This window comes from Sesamum indicum, linkage group LG13 (assembly GCF_026168435.1).
Source record: "Sesamum indicum cultivar Baizhima isolate 11 linkage group LG13, ASM2616843v1, whole genome shotgun sequence".
Lineage (NCBI taxonomy): Eukaryota > Viridiplantae > Streptophyta > Magnoliopsida > Lamiales > Pedaliaceae > Sesamum > Sesamum indicum.
The window spans coordinates 9,818,373-9,839,697 of NC_142669.1; the positions used below are offsets into that span (position 1 = coordinate 9,818,373).

The 21,325-nt window shown below is 34.0% G+C and overlaps 3 protein-coding genes across 8 annotated transcripts; 2 read left to right on the plus strand and 1 right to left on the minus strand.

Annotated features, from left to right (window-relative positions):
* The first annotated feature begins 1,347 nt into the window (after positions 1-1,347).
* On the plus strand, positions 1,348-2,411 carry LOC105176986 (VQ motif-containing protein). The gene has a single exon (XM_011099992.3). It carries the CDS (start codon positions 1,546-1,548, stop codon positions 2,236-2,238), a length of 693 nt encoding a protein of 230 aa, XP_011098294.1. The 5' UTR covers positions 1,348-1,545; the 3' UTR covers positions 2,239-2,411.
* Positions 2,412-6,809: 4,398 nt separating this feature from the next.
* Positions 6,810-10,426, minus strand: LOC105176985 (putative bifunctional methylthioribulose-1-phosphate dehydratase/enolase-phosphatase E1). Of its 3 annotated transcripts, XM_011099989.3 has the most exons (9): positions 10,087-10,426; positions 9,808-9,944; positions 8,755-8,937; positions 8,510-8,665; positions 8,030-8,176; positions 7,845-7,946; positions 7,591-7,700; positions 7,358-7,476; positions 6,810-6,992 (listed from the first exon to the last, which is right to left on the minus strand). In XM_011099989.3, the coding sequence occupies exons 1-9, from the start codon at positions 10,307-10,309 to the stop codon at positions 6,901-6,903; spliced, it is 1,269 nt and encodes a 422-aa protein (XP_011098291.1). In that variant the 5' UTR covers positions 10,310-10,426; the 3' UTR covers positions 6,810-6,900. The 3 variants fall into 3 exon arrangements, with proteins under 3 accessions (XP_011098291.1, XP_011098293.1, XP_011098292.1); XM_011099991.2 differs by lacking the exon at positions 9,808-9,944 and having other exon boundaries at positions 8,755-8,885; positions 10,087-10,425; XM_011099990.2 differs by lacking the exon at positions 9,808-9,944 and having other exon boundaries at positions 8,755-8,945; positions 10,087-10,424.
* A 965-nt stretch (positions 10,427-11,391) lies between these two features.
* Positions 11,392-19,696, plus strand: EMB2737 (embryo defective 2737). 4 transcript variants are annotated; one of them, XR_849014.3, is made up of 12 exons: positions 11,392-11,759; positions 12,523-12,587; positions 13,768-13,866; positions 14,289-14,421; positions 14,785-14,844; positions 15,119-15,178; positions 15,984-16,106; positions 16,860-16,931; positions 17,672-17,809; positions 18,346-18,501; positions 18,908-19,056; positions 19,137-19,314. XR_849014.3 is itself a non-coding variant. In XM_011099988.3 (12 exons), the coding sequence occupies exons 1-12, from the start codon at positions 11,535-11,537 to the stop codon at positions 19,542-19,544; spliced, it is 1,272 nt and encodes a 423-aa protein (XP_011098290.1). In that variant the 5' UTR covers positions 11,393-11,534; the 3' UTR covers positions 19,545-19,696. The 4 variants fall into 4 exon arrangements, 2 of the variants coding, with proteins under 2 accessions (XP_011098290.1, XP_088733287.1); XR_849013.3 differs by having other exon boundaries at positions 19,210-19,314; XM_011099988.3 differs by lacking the exon at positions 18,908-19,056 and adding an exon at positions 19,509-19,696 and having other exon boundaries at positions 11,393-11,759; positions 19,210-19,314.
* Positions 19,697-21,325: the final 1,629 nt, after the last annotated feature.

Consider the following 21,325-nt stretch of genomic DNA (forward strand, 5'->3'; position numbering starts at 1 on the left):
GTATTTATTCTTCACCATTTTAAAAAAAAATATAATTCGATTGACTTATTATTGATTTATTATAGGTTAAATTAAATATTTTTATGATCAAATTACCCACATGCACTTTCACGCGTTAATGCATGTGAGGATGTATATCTTTACTATCATAAGGGTAGTTTATTTGGAAAAAAATTATTTGACGTGTAATAAGTCAATTAAGGATAAATATCAATTTTCATTCAGGTTTTTTTGTTAATCTCAACAAATTTTGTGAATTTTGACTAATAGAGGGACTTACTTATTAAATAAAAGTAAATTTCAGAAATGCTAGATATAATTTTTTAAATTATAAAAAATTTACGTATAATTATATCAAATTTTAAATAAGAGGAGTGTAATTGCTCCTATAATTAATGTATACAAGATATTTTGGGAGAAAAAAATAATAATAAAGGAGAGTGTTGTAAAAGTGATGATGGTGGTGATAAATGTTGACATGTATGTATGTATCTATGTATCTATCCTCAATCCCAATCAAACAGCAGACAGAGAGACAGAGAGAGTGTCTGAGCAGTGAGTCCAGTCAGTGCAGGTGGCTCTGAAGTCAATGCTCCAATCTTCTTAATTCCCTCTTTTCCCCCACTCCACCCCAAATATTCCATTTACCACCCCCTACCCTCCTACCCCCACCCCCCACCTACCTTCTCTTCCTTTCAAATTTACATACACATACATACATATATATATATATATATAAATGTGAAATTTTGAATCATTACATTAAAATTATTACAATTATATTTACACCCCTAATTTGTAGTATATTTACACAAATCTCCTCTATTTTTATTTATTTATGTTTTACAGTTAGAAAAATTACTATTTTATGAAAAGGATTAATATTATTCTTTAGGAACACAAAATGAGGATAAAAACTCAGTCAGTGATTACCTAAGATGATGAGAAATTAACATATGGACTCTTTCTCTTATCCTTTTTGCAGTTTAACCCACTCCTTTTTTTTATAATTACAAAAAGACCCCAATTTTCTGGTCAGCCAATCACTTCCCCCTCCAACCCCACTATGAACCAAAAACCAAACACCAACATGAGAGAGGAGAGGAGAGAGAGAATAAGTGTAGGTAGGGTAACTAAGGTATGAGAAATTTTAATTCCAATTTGGTTTAATTAAATATAAATCATTTATATAACAATTATAATATATTTGTCGTATGATTAGTATATAATTTTAAAAAACAAATTAATTATATAATAAATATAATATAATTATTTTATAATTAATTTAATTTAATTAAATTTGATTCGAATAAAAAATTTTCAAATATGGTATTGGGGTCTAGAGAGAGAAAGTGGTGGTGTGGGTGAAAGAGTTCAACTTGACAACAAAAACAAAACCCAAAACAAGCAATCCAAAAACCTTCTCTACTTCTTGTTCTTGTTATTCACTCATTCAATCTCTTCTTCTCCACCCAATTTTCCTCTCTCTCTCTCTCTCTCTCTGTTTGACGTGAAATTCACACTCATCGTTTACCATCAATTACAATGGAGATCAGTACCTCGCCGGAGAAAGACAACCCTTCTCCCACCACCTCTCCCCACAGCAATGCCAGCAGCACCACCACTGGGCCGCCGCTCAATCTGATCCCCACCCCACCCCTCACCCCCACCGTGCCCAGCCCCAAGCCCATCTCCAGATCTCACGAGCCCAGTCCTTACCCCACCACTTTTGTCCAAGCCGACACCTCCACCTTCAAACAGGTGGTGCAAATGCTCACCGGATCCTCCGACACCGCCAAACAAGCCTCCAAAACCGATCCAGCTCGCGGCGGCGGTGGCAGCAGCATACCGCCCATCAAAAGCACCGGGCAGAAGAAACAAGGGTTCAAACTCTACGAGCGGAGAAACAGCTTGAAAAACGGGCTCATGATCAACACCCTAATCCCGGGCTTTTCTCACTCCTCGGGCTTCTCGCCCCGCAATCCCGAGATCTTGTCGCCCAGCATTCTCGATTTCCCTTCGCTGGTTCTCAGCCCGGTTACTCCTCTGAATGAGGACAGCTTCAGAAAGCCCTCGACGGCGCCGTCACCGTCGCCTTCAACGGAGGAGGAAAAAGCGATTGCGGAGAAGAAGTTCTACTTCCATCCGTCTCCGAGGACAACGCCGAGGGGCGCTGAGCCGCAGCTCTTGCCGCTTTTTCCGACGACTTCGCCCCGAGTTTCCGGGTCGTCTTCTTGACGGCGAAGAGTTTCAACGCCGAGTAATCCATCGGAGTTAAGGGATTGAAGAGTAAAAGTAAAGGCATTGTACAATTGATTTTGAATTTTCTTTTTGCTTCTCTTCTTCATCTTCTTCCATCTTTACTCACAAACTAAAAATTCAAAAAAAAAAAAAAAACCTACTTCGTCTCATTGCTCTAATCTTTTATTTCTACTGTCATCGGAACACATTCCATGCATTTTACATATTCAAGATGTTTTTATATTTATTTAATTAAATGAATGAAAAGTTGATAATAAAAATCTTGAGCTAGTAGCACTAAAACTTATATACTAACATAAAGGAGTGACTTCCAAATATTTTTTATAATTTTTATAACTTATTAAACCAAAACTAAATAGTTTTAACACTCAGTTTAATAAATATTAAAAAAATATTTGTATTCTTTCTTATTAATATTTTTACTAATAAATTAAATTTTAAAATTTTTGGTATATTAAAATTATCTTAGTATAATATCAACTTGTTTATTTTTTAGTATAAAATAAAGAAAATGGTTATTTTTAATAAAATTACAAAAAATATTTTTTTTTCTCAATCTATTTTCTCCGTGACAAATAAGAGGAAGTATTTGAAATTTAATTACTACCCTTCCAATAATATCAAAAAATGTGAAAGTAAACTATTATTTTTTTCCTCCTCTTGTCTTTTCACTCCCCCCCCCCTCATTCTCACTTTTCTTTTATTTGAACCAAACGAACCCTTAATTGTGAGTTTCCCTCGATGAACAGTATACTTGATCTTTAGAAATGTCTTTTGTTAATAGATCAGCTAAATCACTCGTGATCAACTGTCTTATGGTATTATGTATTCATCGAATATGTCTAAATTTACCATTATACATATTGCTTTGTCCCCTTCCTATAGTCGGTTGACTGTCAAAATGTATCATAATGGTAGGCACTGGTTTTGTCCAACATGGAATGTTCTCCAAGAAATTTTGAAGCTGCTCGATTTCTTCTCCAACTTTATCTAAGGCTATAAACTTAGATTTCACTGCAGAGCGAGCTATATAAGTTTATTTTGAGAACTTTCAAGATATTGCACCACTTCTAAAGGTGAATTCATAAGATCAGACATCTTATTGATCTTAATTCCTAATATTACATCAGCTAAACTCATGTTTTCGATGTCAAAATATTTTGTTAATACTTTTTTTATAGCCAAAATAAGGTCATTATTTCTTCCCACTATCGACATGTCATCTAAGTATAGACAGACTAGAGTCATTATGCCTTTAACATAACCACATTCATCACACTCGTTGATCCTGAATCTATTTGACAATATTATTTTTTCAAAATTTGTATGCCATTATTTAGGAGCTTACTGAAGCCTATACAAGGACGTGACAAGTACGTCATTCTTTTCTAGGCTAAGAATGGCAAACTCTTCAGGTTTTCATGCAGATCTCTTAATTTAACTCATTATTGAATGGCGATGACCTAACGTCAATTAGTAATTTTCCTCTAATGATTCCCAAAAAAACTTTGCAGTTTTAGTTGGGCTATATACGTTGTTTACACACATATCATTGAATATGTAATTTCTACATAGAAAATCCCCATTCTCCATGCATCCAAAGTAGCCCTTTTTGGGCATTATAAGTTTCCCCTTCAGAAAAACGGCGGCTCCCTCACTTTAAGAACCTTGCTAGGTTCAAACGTAGTGAGGTAGAACAACATCTTTTGATGACATATGTAAAGTTGTTGTTGGAGAATTTCTTGAGGCTCTTCCCTTGGGGCAGTAATTGGATGTACCACTAGAGATTGGACAACCACATAAATCGAAGTAATAACAACCGACCCAATAATCATAACACCCAACAATATATAATTATCTTAAACCTGTTGTGAAGAAATGAGGAATATGCGGGAAGTGTATAATATTTGAAAAAAGGTTATAATTTTTCATCCGAATGGACGCATCATATTACCCAAATGACGCATCCTTTCAACCAAAGTGTTTCGCCCAGTGGACACATTTCACACAGAGAACATACCTATTCGATTGATTAGACATGGCCAGATGATTACTTGAACTCCATCAACCATCATCCACGTGTCACAACCTTATTATACACCATACAATATAACCAATCACATGTTACCATTTAATTTGATCATAATAAATTTATTAATTAAATATAAATTAGAAAGAATTAGGAGGGATAGTGGAGCAAGAAGAAGAAGTGATTTGGAATAAAGTATGATGAAAATGGTAATCATGGAGTATCAAATTCATATTCTGTGCATATATCCCAGGTATAAGAGAATACATTATCACTAATTGACCTATCATCATCATCATCATCAACTGGTTTGAAATATCTTAGATTTATTTTTTAATTTTAATAATGTGTATTTAAAAGGATATATAATAGTTTCATGATTCTTTATAATATGAGAAATAATTAATATTATCGACAAACTAGTTCTTTATAGATATATATATATATATATATATATATATGATGCTATCGTAGTCCAACATCACCACAAAATATTATAGGATCAATTGAAATTTTAAAAGAGTTGAGGGACTAATTTGCAAAAAAGTGTTGAATGGTAACGAACGCCTATGAACACTGATTTGGCCACAAATGGGACTTGTGCTTGGAAAAATTGGTGCTCTACACATCAATGTGTATGTCTCCACTTCTTTAATGTACTTATTGCTTCTAGATGTATATGTATATATATATAAAAACTATTTTACATTATTACTTTAGTTTATAAGGGCTTTTTGAAAAATTACAAAAATCATCCTGACAGTCTTTAAGATTCAAAATATCCCTATTGACTAGGTCAACCTTTAAAATAATTTCTTAAGGACAAAAATATTGTAGGGGTGTTTCTGTAATTAGTAAAAGTTAGAAGGAGTGTCAAGATAATATTTATAAAGATGAGTAATATGACCCCATACTTTTTTTATTATTTATACCAATTTTTAATTTATATGTAAATTATTATATTAAATTTTTATTATTTTTTTTTAATTGAATTTTGATATAAAATTGTAATTTTTAATAATTAAAATATTAAATTATTCAATTAATATATAAATTTATCCCTTAGTAAAATTGTTAAAATTAAAAGATTATTTATTCTCTATTTTTATTTATTACTAAATTTTACTAAAATTATTGCACACCCCCGCCATGCCCACCCTAACCCCCATTTTATTAAAATATCTTTTTAATAAATTAATTATTTTATTTTATTAATTTTAGTTAGATTTATATAAAATACATAAATTGTTTTTAGTTTTCATTTTAGTAAAACTCGGTTATAAATAAAAATAGAGGATAACTAATCTTTTAGTTTTAACAATTTCAAATAATTTATATAAGTGTGATAATTTTTTAATTTAAACTTATGATCTATTAATTATTTTATTTATATAATAATTGAATATTTTAATTATTAAATATGCATTTTATATAGAGATCCAATAAAAAAAAAGTTAATAAAATAATTTAAATTCAAATTTAAATTAAAAATTAGTAAATAATAAAATAATATATGGAGTATATTACCTAAATATTACTTTGGCACCCCTTTTACCTTTTTCTAATTATATAAACACCCCTAAGGGCATTTTTGTCTTTGTAAATTTATTTTAAAGGTTAAACTACTTAACAGGGAGCATTTTTTAATTTTAAGGCTGCTAGGGGTGATTTTCGTAATTTTTCAAAAAATAGAGATAATTTATATAAAAAGACAATACATAAGGAGTGTAAATATAATTATTTTTTTATTTATATATAAATATTTATATATACGTATGAATAACACGAAAAGTATATTACACACCCGATCGGATGGAGGTCAATCCTATTCAAAAAATCAAAACTTAAAGCCGACTGGGCTGCCGCTACTTCCACAATCTGCTAAGATATAAATATTAGGGTAAATTATAAATTAGAATTCCTCTAATATTTGCTTTAATTACAAATATTTCTCGTTTGAAAAATTATAAATACCCCTTTAATATTATAAGTATCTTAATAAATACCCTCCTATGATGAGCCATCATAAAGGGATATTTATTATGATATTTGTAATTCTAGAGGAGTATTTATAATTTTTCGAACAACCACAAAATATTTGTAAATATAATAAATTTCAGGAGAGCCGGTTGTAATTTATTTTAAATATTAAAAGATTTATTTGTAACACAGTCTGAATCTTTAGATGAAGTGATGTTATTAGTCTTATATTTGAATTTCAATGTCACTCATTTATAGAAAAAAAAGTTATTATTAGTAATTTAAAACACTTTAATTTAGCTTTCCATTATTGTCATTCAAAATTGTTGGTAAATTCCAACCCACCAAATGTGAGTGATGGGACTCTAAATAATGGGTAAATTGCATAACAACATCCTGTGTTATAACAAAATTGTATAAATTGCATAATGAGTATTCGTCTATTTTTATAATAATTATTGATTGATTAATAATTTTTAATATTAATAATTAATATATTGATTGATTGAAAATGTAATTATAATTGATGCAACAAAAAAAAAAAAACAGTAAAACCCACTAGAAATTACAACTTGCAAAAGAAGGTAACATTTTATTTGATTGATACACATTCACTAGTTTACTCAGCCTCAAATCTCCGAAAATGAAGTTATTGTCCGAAAGCCATGATTGTCTGGAAGCGGTCCGTTCCCAGGCCGAATTGAAATTATCACTTCCAAACCTGTATTACGACCAAAGGCCGACGACAACTTCAAAAGTAAGGTCGAAGAAGTGAAAATTCTTAAAAGAGACGAGAAAAATCTTGTACAGAAATTTCAACTAGTGCATAAGATTGCTCCATGAAGAACTCTGGGTTTATAAATGCAAAAGTAGGCCAATAAGGTCGGGAGCAGGTGATAACGTTGAGGCCCCACAATCAAAATATTGTAGGTTTTAGTCCCATGAATATGAGTGTATGTCTACTTTAACAATAGTTTATTGTTTGAAAATATCAAATGTAACTGATTATCTTTAATATCTGAACCTACTGAATGACATAAATTAGGAAAAGATAACGAAAAATAGGAATGAAAGCTGGGAGTTTACCTGCTGCTTTTGCAGCTGTAGCTTCTTGATATACGTCGGTGACGAATAAAATCTCTGATGGATTATCTACTCCCAGAGATTCCGTTATTTCGATGTAGCTTTTTGTTTCTTTCTTGTTCCTTGAGGCAACAGAGAGAAATGTTAGCCTAGTTGCATGATATCCAATACGTTCAGGGATGAAGTTTTTAACTACTTGAATTGAGAGCTTTTTCCGTTCGAGCATAGAAAACTACCCGACTGTAGTATCAAAAAATCCACTCAAGTACTTCCTGAGGTCGCCGTAATTTGTGTTGCCAAACAAGAGCCGTTGCGCCAATCTGCTGCCGCTGGAATATATGTAAACCTAAGAGAGGGAAACATGAAATGAATGAGTAATAAATCCAAGGAACAAGAATAATTTCATTTTCTTGCTCTTCGCGGGTTTAATCAGAGTAAAGGTTTATTAGTACAAAAATGCACGGAGCAAAAAGTTGAGAGAGAGAATAACCTTAATTCCGAGAGAATGCCACTTTTCCAGAGCTTCAGGAACATCATCGAATATGACCGTCTCTAACTCGTTACTCTGAAATCCAGTTCGCCAGATATGACCCTGGATTGGAGACGGTCACATGTTAGCGAGGTCAAACATTATTCTTTCGGACAAGAAGTCTGAAAGAAAAAAGTTTGCTTTACTTGTAACTGTTTCAGGGAAGTTATTTTCCTGTCAGCTTTAATCATTGCCTCCACGTTAGCGACCACAGCTGGGATTATATCCTCTTTCACTCCGTCGGTGGGTATGGGAACGGCATCAGGAACCCCATTTTCTAGATCTTCTTCTACCTGATTGAGCAAATGTTTACAACGCAATGGTTGAAACCAACAAGAACTGTTTGAAAGCCGCATGTCTTTCACATATGTAGGAGCAGAAAAAGGAACTTTCAATTATTTAGGGAATCCGAAGCACAATGATAACTCACTAGTGCTTTCCAGAAAGTACTGGGATTTGTACAGTAAAGAGAGATCAACAGATAAAATTTCCGACATTTAACGTGTTAATTGACAATATAAGGTTGAAAAACAGTTATGTGTCAGGAAAATATCAGTCTTCAGCTTGTTTAAAAAAAACAAGCTTTGGCATATAATCTAAAAAGCTTTCTTAGATGATTTGCTTACTTGAGCACGCAGTAGCTTAATATCGTCCTGAGTTTCGGCGGTATCATAAGTCAGTTCCAAATGCTTTCCCACACTATCACGAGCATATGGAAAGAGAACATCCGTTACAAATGATATGGGAGTTGTAGTTCCTTCAATGTCTAGAACAATGCAACGCTGCAGTAGATCGATTTATTGTACTTAAAATGCATAATACAGCTGAACCCAAGTAACTGCAGCACAACATAGAATGATTCTGGACTTACTCTTGATGGTTCAGTGCCATTATTTGGAGAACGGGTCCCTGCCTTTGCTGAGACTTTAGCATTTCTGTTACTGCCTAGAACTGCATTGGGACTACGAATGGGGCCGTGAGATGGGGTCGACCAGTTCAGGCCTAGTTGATAGAGTTTAATGGCGGCATCAGAGAGATAGTGGTAGCATTCAGCCTGGAAGACTACATTCCAAGTCAAAACGCAAAAAAAGCATGCGAAACAAAAATCTGTGCTATTTGAAATAATCATTCAGAAGAGGCAGATTGCATACAGAGATATTTGATACAAAAAGATAAGATCACAAAAAAGAAGTAAGGTATAAGTTTGCAGCACAACGCGTGTAGCTTTCGTCACGTATATTATTAGAATCTCTTATAATCACTCACCGATGCTTTTGCACTAATCCATGAATCGCCCCATATGTATGTTCCATGGTTCTTCACATATGTATTTAAAGAATAAGCCAAATACAATTCTGAGATCTTCCTTGAGGAACAAAGGGTAAAAATAGTGCTTGTCCTATATCCTGATTTAAAACCTGTAACCAAAACCCATTCTTCTGTATATGCCACAGTTCAAACTCCAGTCGAGATCCTCATTTAAATAATTCAGTAAATAATTACTAAAGAGCAGAAGTGAAAAGGTCGACTGAGCACGTCAATTTCCTATTTCAAGAGCTAACAAACCTGAGTATTAGCTGATGCAAATCATTCACCTTCATACTCTAACCAAAACATCCAAAATTAATTCTTATCGAGACGCAGAGGGTGTCCTCCTAACCTGATGCATGATCAAGAATTCTTCAATTCTAAAATTCAAAATTCATACAAAAAATCGACTTAACATCCAATTCTTCTACATTCCTTTCTCCTGAGAGCCATCTTATCATTGCCATTTGCCAAACAAAAGACAAAAGGAACAAATAGACTTATATGCACAATCAATACACTAAAACTTCAGCCCATTGAGCTGATCATCGATCCTAAAACCTAAAATGCAGAAGCAATCAACTAAACAACCATGAATAAAGATAAAATTATACACCTCCAAGAACAAGGGCCAATAATCAGAACATTTGGGAGGCTTATTAGGGCAGGACTTTGGCAATGGTTCAGACAACACAAACCCATCAGGAGACAACACATACATATCCTCCTCCATCATCTTTTCCTTCTGTACGCCTACAGTACACCCCAACAACCATCATTCCTTCACAACAACCCCATAAAAGCAAAAACTCACTGAAAATCAGCCATAAAAATCAAATCTTGACACAGAAAAAACATCAAACACATGTATAAATCACACATAACGACATTGTACCTGAGGGGGACATGACAATGGGTTGATGGGGTTTGGGAGTGGAATCATCATGCACTTTAATGGTGATGCTGCCACCAGCGCCGGATTCCCAGCCCAGGTGGTAAAATTGGCGACAAAACTCTGGAATCAGTGCCTTAGTTTCTTTCACTCTGCTGCCATCCAAATATGCCTGTGTCTTCACAGCTCCATTAATGGTGAATGGAGCTGCTGAAGCTGCAGCCATGGTTGTATGTATATATGTGTAGATATATATGTGTGTGTGTGTTTGTGTGGAAAGATGCCACTGCTCGCTGATGTTCTTGTTTCAGGTTTGTCTTTCGATCCATCTTATCGGATAGGAAACAGAAGAGGATAAAAATGATTTTATTCGAATTAAAATGATTTTCTTAAGATGTTTTTACAATTGAGATAAAAATAAAATTGTTATATTTTTGTTTAAGGTGTAAAAATGGGTAATAAAAACGAAATATAATGTTTAGAATTAATATAATATGTACTTTTGGAACATTATAAAATATAGGACTAAATACACTTTGCCCTCTAAACTATTTTTAATATAATATTTATCTAAACTATTATTGATATAATATTTACTTCTCTAAATTAAATGGTCCTGAAATTTTTATGAGTCAAATTTCTTTTAACAACGAGATCCTGAAATGATGATACTGATACTTTATCGACATCTAAAAAGGGGAAAGCTCAATAGAGCAATATATACCCAAAATAATAACTCAAGACGTTTATAACTTCAATGAGTGTACTTCTAATTTTGCAGAAAATATAAAAAGTTAGTATAATTAAATCTAATTTTAAAAAGGGTGGATGTAATATACAAACAATCAATCCCTTCTTGTGTGGATGAATTAAATTTTTTGTTTGAAATTTTATCATATGTCTTATATTGTATTTAATATATATAATTCACATATAAGCTAAAAAATAATGTAACTTTTATACATATAATATTCATATTTCTTAAATAACATAAAAGATACAATAGAATTTATAATACAAAAAAAAGTAATGCACATATACATATTCCAAACATGGAATGAAATTTTATGTCAATTGTGATTTTGTAAAATTGTAAAAATTATCCAAAATACTATTTTTTTTTGTTACTATTTCTTGCCAAACATGCAATAAAGAGTGATAAATTACTTTATTTTAAAAAATATAGAAAGGTAAGTTATATTTTAAAAAATATAAAGAGGTAAATAATAAGAGGATAATTTGCTCGTTTGCAATTTTAGGAAGGGATGCTTGCACTTTTTTCACACATAAGTATATAAACAGAAAGAAAGCAAATACCCCAAGCAACTATAAACCCATTCCCATTCCTCATCCCACCATTATCCGAATACTGAACTGCGGTCTTCTTCTCCTACCGCAGCGCGGCGCTGCGCTCAAATTCGCTTCCGTTCCGTCGTTGAGAGCCGCCGAAAATGACTCGGGGAACAGATAAGCTGGCCAGGAGCATAAAAAAGTTCGTGGACTTGCACTACAAGCTCTTCACGCGCCGCTATGGGCAGCAACTGATGGACATCCTCGAGTTCCCCGTGAAGGTCGTGCTTTCGCCCTTCACTCTCCCCTTCGACATTGCTGGCTCTGCCCCGCGTGGATTTGGCGTCCCCGAGTTCATCTCCAAGCTTTCTTACTCCGCCGTTTTCGTATGCTACACCCCTATTCTCTTTCGTACAGTTTTGTGCCTGTTGTCTAGCTGTTTGTGGAAATGACTGTGTTTTTAGGGGGAAAAGGTTGGGTATCTTAGGGTGATTTTTAATTTTTCAAAGTGGGGTATTGCCAAAAATGGTTGACTGTAGAAGATCAGTTGGAGACACAGTTCTTCTATTCTCTACAGTCCATATGTACTAGACTTTCTGCGGGAAAGCAATAGGGCTTATTGCTCGGTTCTAACTTCTTGTGTTGTTGATTTCCCGTTTGTTTCTTGGACGGTTAAATTGCAGTGAAATATTTCAGTTCTGCCATTGCTTGGATATTGCTAAAAATAATAATCTGCATCGAAAAAATATTTCTGTGTTAATTCACGTTACTAATGATCCTAACTAAGTGCCTTACAATTTCATGTGTTTAGCATTGCATTTGGCACTGAACGCATACTGGCAGCTGCTTCTGCAATTTAGTCAGAATCTCCTCTTCCAACTTGTAACTATGGAACCACAGGGGTGGCAGAGATACTTGGGCCGTTTTTATACATCAGCAGTGGCAAATTTGTTTGTCTGAATTGATACAGTGTGATATATTTTAGACTTTTTAGTGAGCTGTGAGAAAAGACAGAGCTGCCACTTTTCATCAGTTTTAGTTGAACAACTTAGCATTTTGTTCCTTTGGGTGGGGGAATGCTGTTGATAGATTTTTCTTATCACTCTTATGGATTAATCGAATGCTATTCATTCATCCGGTTGATTTCAGGCCATTGCTACTCTTGGGACTTATGACATTGCATTCGAACTGGGAAAGAAGGTTTTGTGTCAGAGGTGATTTAGCTCACTGTATAATTCTGCTGGCTTTAAGGTTTTCGCTCTGTCTTATACTAATTATATAACATAACGGGTTTAATTTCAACAAGCTAAAGCATTCCTTTTTTTTTTTTTTTGTGTGTGTGTGTAATTAAAGCATTCGTTAATATAGCATGGTGGATATTAGGATTTGCTTGACAGCGGTGATTAGCAACTTTTTTTCCACTTCTATCTATTGGTGTTGTACAATGAACTTTGTGATTAGGTAAATGCTTTGGTTGCAGAAGACTGGTGGGGAGCCCATTAAATTGCACTGATGCCCGATCTCATGCTTTTGATGCATCTTGATATACATAACAGCCAAAACTGATGGTGATGCTCGATTGGATTTGGAACTAGATAGTTTTGTCTCAATGAGCTGAAGTTGAACTAATGAAGCCAATTGATGAATAAGAATATTTAGAACTTTGTGATAAACTTCTCTCCCCTAACCTGAACCTCTACCTGATTTCACTCGCTTGTTGTTAAAACATAGTTTTGCAACATCATCCAACTATAAGTGAAAAATGAGGCCCTCTTCCATTATTTCACTGATGCTTTATTTGGTTTATATAGAATGAAGAGGAAAGGTAGGGGTAGGGGAGCTTGCTTTATTTATTGGAAGGGGAGAGTATTTTTCATGTTTTATTCGCTCACGCTCTTCTTGTTTTCTTTTATCTACTTGTGCATGTTGAATTTGATGGTTTTTATGTCTTTTGACCCATACCCTCCCTATTATCCCAACTTTGAAGAGCAAAATTTCGCTTGTTGATTTCTTGCCCGTTCAGTTTTACTTCTACGCCTATTATCATCTCTAACCCAACAAGTGGATCTAGTTTTGTACTTCGACTTATGCTTTTCTTACTCTTACACTCTTTGATCTTCACCTCGACCTCAGACTGAGTTTAATACTTATTGTTCAGAAAAAGCATAGCGTTGCTTCTAGAAACTCAACATTCCATACCCATGCGAGCAAACCTTCGCAAATCATGTCACCATTCTCTATGTGGTGCTGACTGGAAGTATTTTATTTTTCAAGGTTTTGAAAGGAAACCAATAATAGTTATTAACTGTACATCTTCCACTGTCTCATTTAAATATAGCATGTCTTATAGCTAATTACGTAAGTTGATAATAACAATCAATCTTTGAAATGCAGGAATTGTAGGACCTGCACTGGATGGCAGGCCATGCAATGTACCATGTGCAGAGGCTCAGGAAAAGTGCAATATCAAGTGAAAAATTATGCTTTGAGAAGGTGGGCGAAAACTATTGCATTTTTAGAAGGGGAAAAATGATGGATTATAAGATTCCTTACCAGTTTGGTTGGGTAGTGGACGCTTGATTTTCTATAGTTTTTATTGGAAGTGTCAGTTTTTTCTAATGCATGGATGTCTGTAAACTGTAACACACATTTGCTTCTTATCTTCTCTCTTGGCTCTCATATAATGGTGTCATGATGAATTCTTAGATTTTAACTGATACCAAGTCAAGCAATGTAATATTTCGACCAGCTATATTGATGCAAACTCAAAGGTCTAGTTTCCTATCTGTCTATGGTGGCTGTCTCCATGCTCCGCCTTAATTATTGTTCTTATGTTTCTGTTTATCAGTGAATTCCTACATGTCACTTTGTTAGCCTGATACTTTATATCTGGTATGTTATTGATACTCTTGTAGTGGAGAGAAGGCAACAGCTGAAAATATTGCTGATGCAATTGCTGAAAACCGAGCTGAGTTGGTTCACCTTCCTTCAAGTGTTGATCTTCATCTGCCATTGCCATATAAAGAATGTCCAAGTTGTGATGGATCAGTAAGAACTACATATATTTTGCAACCAATTAACCCAGAATTTTCTTATTGTAGCTGTTGGGGTAGTTAGCTTCACTATCTAATCCTAAACATGCAGTTCTATAGAGTTATGTCCTTGAATGCAGTGGGACTATGCTTTGCTAAGTTTAGTTTTAATTGAAGAGGTTCTTTTCATGGTAGTTTAGGTTCTTATATTCTGTTTGCTACTATGTTTTAAGATCAGAAGGTTTTTACTTGCCATCTTGTCTCACGAATTGCAACAATTGTAGTAGGTGTTCACTTCTTTGTAGACCTTAGTGTCAAAGGTTTGGAAGGTTTTCATCTTTGAGCTCTGATCATTCTTGGGTCACTTATTGCTTTACAGGGGGTGATGAAATGTCCAGAATGCAAAGGAAAATTTCCACTTAGAATATCTGCAGATGATGTAAGATCTGGTGCTTTCATATTCTCATTTAAAGATTTATTTTCTTAATATGTGGTGGTTTTTAGGTCCTAATGTTCAGAAATATTTGAATCTAATGAGTGAAAAGAAGTCTATGATGAATTTCTTGCACATAAAAAATAGCTGTTATGCACCATCTCATGCTTATGTTCATTGGAGTTTACGTTCTGAATTGCATGCTCATGCCATAGCTGATATATCTCATACTTAAGTTTATTGGTTAAAACTTTTTTGTTCTTTTGTCCCGATTTCTCAGATAATGGAACCTCCATGGAAAGCCTGTGACATCTTGCGTAAGATGGACTATCCTTATGAGGTTAGTGCTATTTAATTCTCCATTACTTCTTTACAGTTTAAATATAATTTTTTAGTTTGTTTTATTTGTTGCTGGCTTTTCTCTCAGTTGGGTCATAAAAAATGAGATTTATTGTGTTTATAGATAAAAGTTGAAATTCGTCCATCGGTGCAGGTGCCTTGATATGCTTATGAAGCATATTGAAAAGGATTTTTGATAAATAGCCTCTAAGTGAAAATTCCAGTTACATTGTTGGGGATTCTTTCATTCCGACACTTATTTCTTTGGTTCATGTTTTTCCTTGTGTTAAATTGCTTCTGATGTGAAGTAGCTGATTCTAGTTCAACTTATTCATGTTTGCCGTAATTGTCTTCTAGTAAAGGGTCTAATATAAATGTATTTCATTCTTTTTTTCAATTTTTGGTGTATTGATCGGTGTCAGAGTTTTGTTCTTAGAAGGTACATTGTATTACCATGGTTTCTGCTGGCTAGTTTTCAATAATTAACCATGCTGTCTATGAAGCATGATAGTTTTTAGTGCTGATACTTTTTAGTATGTTATTTCCACTTTATTCTGGAGGAGTCCTTATATAGATTGGTAGAACAGAATGCGAAGAGAAATAGGAAAGGATTGGGTCCTGGGGAGGTGGTTATGCATCAAAGTGCTCACTCTCCATCCCCTGCCCTGGGCCCGACACCCTTGGAGGCAGATTCCTATCCACGATGTTGCACTCTTAAGATTAAGATAATAACCGTATTTCAATACAGATTTAGCTTGGATACAACGTATTTCCAGCAGGGTTACTGATTTTGTTTACTTTTGCAGCATATAGTTCACAGTATGAAGGATCCCAGCATTGCTGCATTTTGGTTGATAACCTTGCCTCAGATCGTGGGAGGCATGGATTACGACGATGATGTCAAGCAGAAAATTTGGTGGCAATACAAGGTCCAGTTCTAATGTTTCTAGTGTCATGGTTGACAAACTTAAGCCATTATCTGACAATCTGAACTATGATCTGAAAGTAAAAATTCACATTAATTTGAGTTCTGCATTGGCCTAAAACTAAAATAGCAGAGAAGTGTATATCTTAGGAAGTGAAAGAGGAGAGCACAGAGTATGTGTTGCATTACCCAATTTTTTTCCTTTGTTCTGGTCACTAGCTATTTTTAGATCAATATTCTCTGAAAGTTTGAGCATGAGATTAATTGCTGAAGCCTCTCTAAAATTCTGGAATAACTATGGTTGATATATGGGTCCTCTCTCGATTCATCTCCTAATCCTAGTTGATATAATTTAAGCAGCCTTTGTGGGTGGAGAGTCTCTTTTCCAGGAAACCAATACTCTGTTTTTCCTATGTCCCCTTTTCTTCTTGATACAAGTAGAAATATCAGTCTCATCCTATATGTGTCTTTATCTTGTCATCAATTGCATTATTACACTTTGGTGGAAATTGTAATTATAAGAAAAGATTCAGCTTACTGTGCTTCCTTGCCCATGTATCAGAATTTTGTTGCTTTTGCCTAAAAGATACACCTAAACCACTGGCATCGTCATATGCGGTTTTTGAGTGTTGTGTTAACTTTCTAAAGTTGGGAGCCCTTTCTCTGTGAAACATTGGCATTCTTCCTTTTCTTGCTCTCTGTATACCATGCTCTCATATGCTTTTGTGATTTTTGTAATCTTGTGACACATTGTTAGGAATCTATGCGGTATGATCAACTCCGGAATGAAGTTGCCAAACGAGAACCAGGGTGGGAGTATTTGCAAGAGGTAGGATAATTTTCTCAGCAAGATTTCTTCATTGAAAGAGTACCTAGTTGTACCCAGCAATCAGAATCTATGAATAATTATGGGGCTCAATTCAATATTATGGGGGGGATGAAGGAACTTTCTTTGTAACCCTAATCTGCAACCTGGTTTCCTTTGTCAAGAAAATATCTAGTTCAGCTAATGCTGGGACAAGGACATTAACGAAAATATGCAGATCTTTTATCTGAAGTTGGATTTCTCTGGAAGAACCCTCTAGTTATTGCAGTGGGATTGACAAAGTATCATCATAATCTCATCCTCATTTCATTTATGATTCTTTCTCCATCATCCCAACGGTCTCTTGCTTTTCTCTCTTGTTTCTGACAATTTGATGTCCGAATTTCAAATGTTACAACGTTTTTATTAACATCATTAGGTAAAGATCATCTTCTAGATGTTAAAAGAATTGGTATACTCTCTCTCTTGTTCTAGAGGATACATACTTTACAGTTTGATTTGATCACTAGATGCATCTCTGCCAGTCTGCATGGAAACATGAAATTGCAGAAATGTGCAACATTATGATGGTAGCTCTTCTTTATCTAGATTACCCTAGGGTGAGTTGTCTGTGAGTCCGTAATGACATTTCACTTTGAGTGCACCGTTTGGAATGTACTTCTAGCAGACGCCCCTGAGTCCTCAACAATGTTGGGGGGTTGGTTGACATGTCATTTACAGTGCTAACAGTATTACATTGTCAGGCTTTAATCTCCATAGATCCCAGCCGTGCTAAGGATGATCCTGTAGTTGTGAAAAACGTTCCATTCTACAAGGCCAAGAAAGCTCTGGAGGCAGAAGTCATGAAGCTTAATCCTCCCCCACGGCCTCATGATTGGGGGGTATGTTTATTTTTTTCTCGAGTTTTGTCGCTGCTTCTAGTTCCATTTATTACTGTGTAGAGTAGATACTTGGAAATTGAAACTGGCTTCAACAGCATAGTACTAGACAGAAATTTACTGGTGTTATAGTTGTACCATGAGTTTTTCTCCTCGTTATTTTTCCAAGTTTTTCATAGCAAATCACTTGTTTTGTTGGCTTAATTTGCATCTGTTCTTGTGGTGTCCTATAGAAGTATATGCCCCTGCAGGCCCATGTCATAACCACCATCCCTTGCATTCTTATTTTATTTAAATTCAAACATTTGGGTTATTACACCATTGAATATAGGACCTACATCTTATTCTTGGTCTTCATGGTTTTTGTAATTATTAAAGATAGAAGGAAAGTGGTAAAGTTGGCAATTCTGAAGGGGTCCTAGTGTAATTAACCATTTATTACTATCTTAAGAAGATTTTTTTTAATAGTTAATACTGCCACTTCTGACCTTTTACGGTCTTTTTTCCAAGTCAAATGATAAAATTTAAGCATTTTGCAGGACTTGGACCTTCCACTGAATGCATCTTCTTGGTCCGAGGAAGACCTTAAAGATCCAAAGAAGCTATATGAGATGACTATTCTTCTTAATGCACAAAGAGAAATTGCTGATAAAATATTGGACACACAGTGGGAAACAAAGTGGCGTGAAGAGAAGGTGAGTAAATTTCTGAAGTGTTTTAATGCCTCGTAGTATGGATATTTCTTGATGATATTCAACATTATAACTCATGTAGTCTGAATATCAATTTCATGTACATATTATTTCATGCAAGAACCGCTTTGTTGATCTGTCATCTCTGAGAATGATGATGTAAGAATTCTGCTTCATTTTTACATTCCGTACCATTCCAACAAATGAAGGTTTCTGCACATGGCCATATAGTAAATTTGGAAATTATAACAGATATGGTTTCTTGTACTTAGATTCTTTCCAAGCTCTAAAAAAGAGAGGAGAGAGGAAAGAGTCATATCTCTGCGTGGGAGGATTTGACTAGTTGGCAATGCTGCTACTATTGTAGTATTTGTGCTCCATGTCCCAAGTAATGGCTCTTATTTATTAGGTACCCATTATAATTCAATTTTGAGGGACTAAGCCTCGTGAATGACAGTTAATATAGCAAGCTGTATGAAGAACCACTGAATTAATCCACTCATCTCTTGTTACCATGCATAACTTGGACGCTTATTGTAGCCAGGCAATACCACAATGGTGAGAGGATGAGAAACAAGTTTTTTCAATTTTTTTTTTTTTTTTCTCTGTATGATATTTCTAATATATTGCTTGGTTAGCCTACTTTATCAAAAACTTGCTTCAAGGGTGTGAACATTATGGCCGATGACCGCCCCTAAACTCAATTTTCAGCTGAATGAGATGCTGAAAGAGAAAGTAGAGCCCTACTTGCAAAACATTGACAACGGCGTCCTTCCTCAGCCTATAGTACTGCAGTCCCAGAACCATGACCAAAAGGTTTGTCTCAGTTGTTTTTGCAGTTGCCCATCTTACTATTTTGTCCGACTGAAACTTTCCTTGGTACACTTACGAATTATCTTCATAGCAAAATTGATTCTAGTCTCTAGCTTTGAACAGATTTGTCATGTTTGATGAACGTGGTAGAACACTTGGTCTCAAACTCATACACCATGTTGTCTTATTTGCTGCAGAAAAATCAGGGCAGGCGGCGATGGTGGCTGTTTTAATGGTCTTGAGCTGCACGTTTTTATGTATGATTTTCCCCTCATTGTGCTATATAATATAAGCAGTTTCTTTGTTTTCGTGGACGGATTTAAGATGGGTTGCTAGTTTGCTACTCGTGCCCAATTTTGTCATTTAATCTATGTGTTGTGTTTAAGTTTCTTGTGCAATGTATATCAATTTTTGGGTGAAAGTATGAAGGTTGAGGTGAGCATTGATACCCCCTTGGCGGGCTGAGTGAGGGCCAGGCTTTGGAATTAAGGGGTTGTTTACTTAGAGGGGAGGGGAGGGGATAAAGACACGATAGATTAGAAATGGAGACGATATTATTTCAGTCGGTTCTATTTTTACATGTATTCATAAAATTAGAGACTAATATCGTTTCATTTTTACTTTCTACATACCATTACTATTTGTGACAATTTTTTTCAATTTATTTGGTTGCTCTTATACCATTTCCCTTCATTCAGGTGCAGCCAATTGTTTTTGACACACCATTCTATTTTTCTCTCTATCTCCACAAAACATTAAAAATTAATTTAAAAACGAAACCAAATATATTGTTGGCTTTTAAGTTTTAGGGATATTTATATTTATACTCTCTAACTTATGATTTATTTATTTAAATTACTCATGTCCTTTAAAAAGTTACACGTACACCTATCAAACACAATATCATTTACATAAATCATTTTTATTTTTGAAAAACTACACATATGTCATAACGACATCAATATGTTTATACAAAATAATCCATACTTTTTTATTATTATGAGTAAGTTTTATAATTATACAAGAAATATAGATAATTTATGTAAATATAACACATATCCTAAGTTTTAATTTGAAGAAAACTACAATCCTTGGGAAGGGGGAAAAATTGGAGATTTGGGTTTTCGTATGTGTAGGAAGAATGGTGCTAATACTTTTAAAATTTGAGTGGGATGAGTGAGGTGAATCGTGTTTCTATATTTAAATTTCAATGGGATGAGTGAGGTGAATCGTGTTCTATATTTAAATTTCAATGGGATGAGTGAGGTGAATCGTGTTTCTATATTTAAGTTTCAGTGGGATGAGTGAGTGTTGCATAAACTTATGATGAAATGTGAGACAGGAATAATTATATTAATTTACTCTGTTTATCCCAACAACTTATGATGAAATGTGTATGATTTAATTTTTTTATTATTTAAATAAATGAAAATAAAATAAATAATTGATAACATGAATTAAGTTTATATGAGTAGAAATAATTCACAGAACTAATCAATAAAGAAATCTTCATAAAAACAATTAAGGGCTTTTTAGTCAATTCATATGTTAACGAGCAAAATAGCTATTATTCTAAAATTTTATATCTTAATAAATAGTATAAATACAAGTCGCCTTCAAATAAATATTAGTTTTCGAGTTTAAAGTTCGATACATTATAAACAAATAAATTAAATAAATAGTAAAAAAGAAATAATTATAACATTCTTTATTAAGTCATTCTTGAATGACTAAACAACCCCATAGCTCATACATATATTATTAGCACACCCCATCAATACAGTATGAATTTCTCTATTTAAATCTTATTTCTTTTTAAGTGTAAGCAATTAGCTATTATTTTTTTAAGTAAATTGATTATAAATTATCAATATCAAATATTTATATCTCATATTACATATAGCTGTAACAATTTATATACTAATTATTAATATTAGATAACCAAATCTAATCAACAACTATTATTAAAATAAAAAGATATCTACTATTAAAATAGAATAACATCCCATATGTT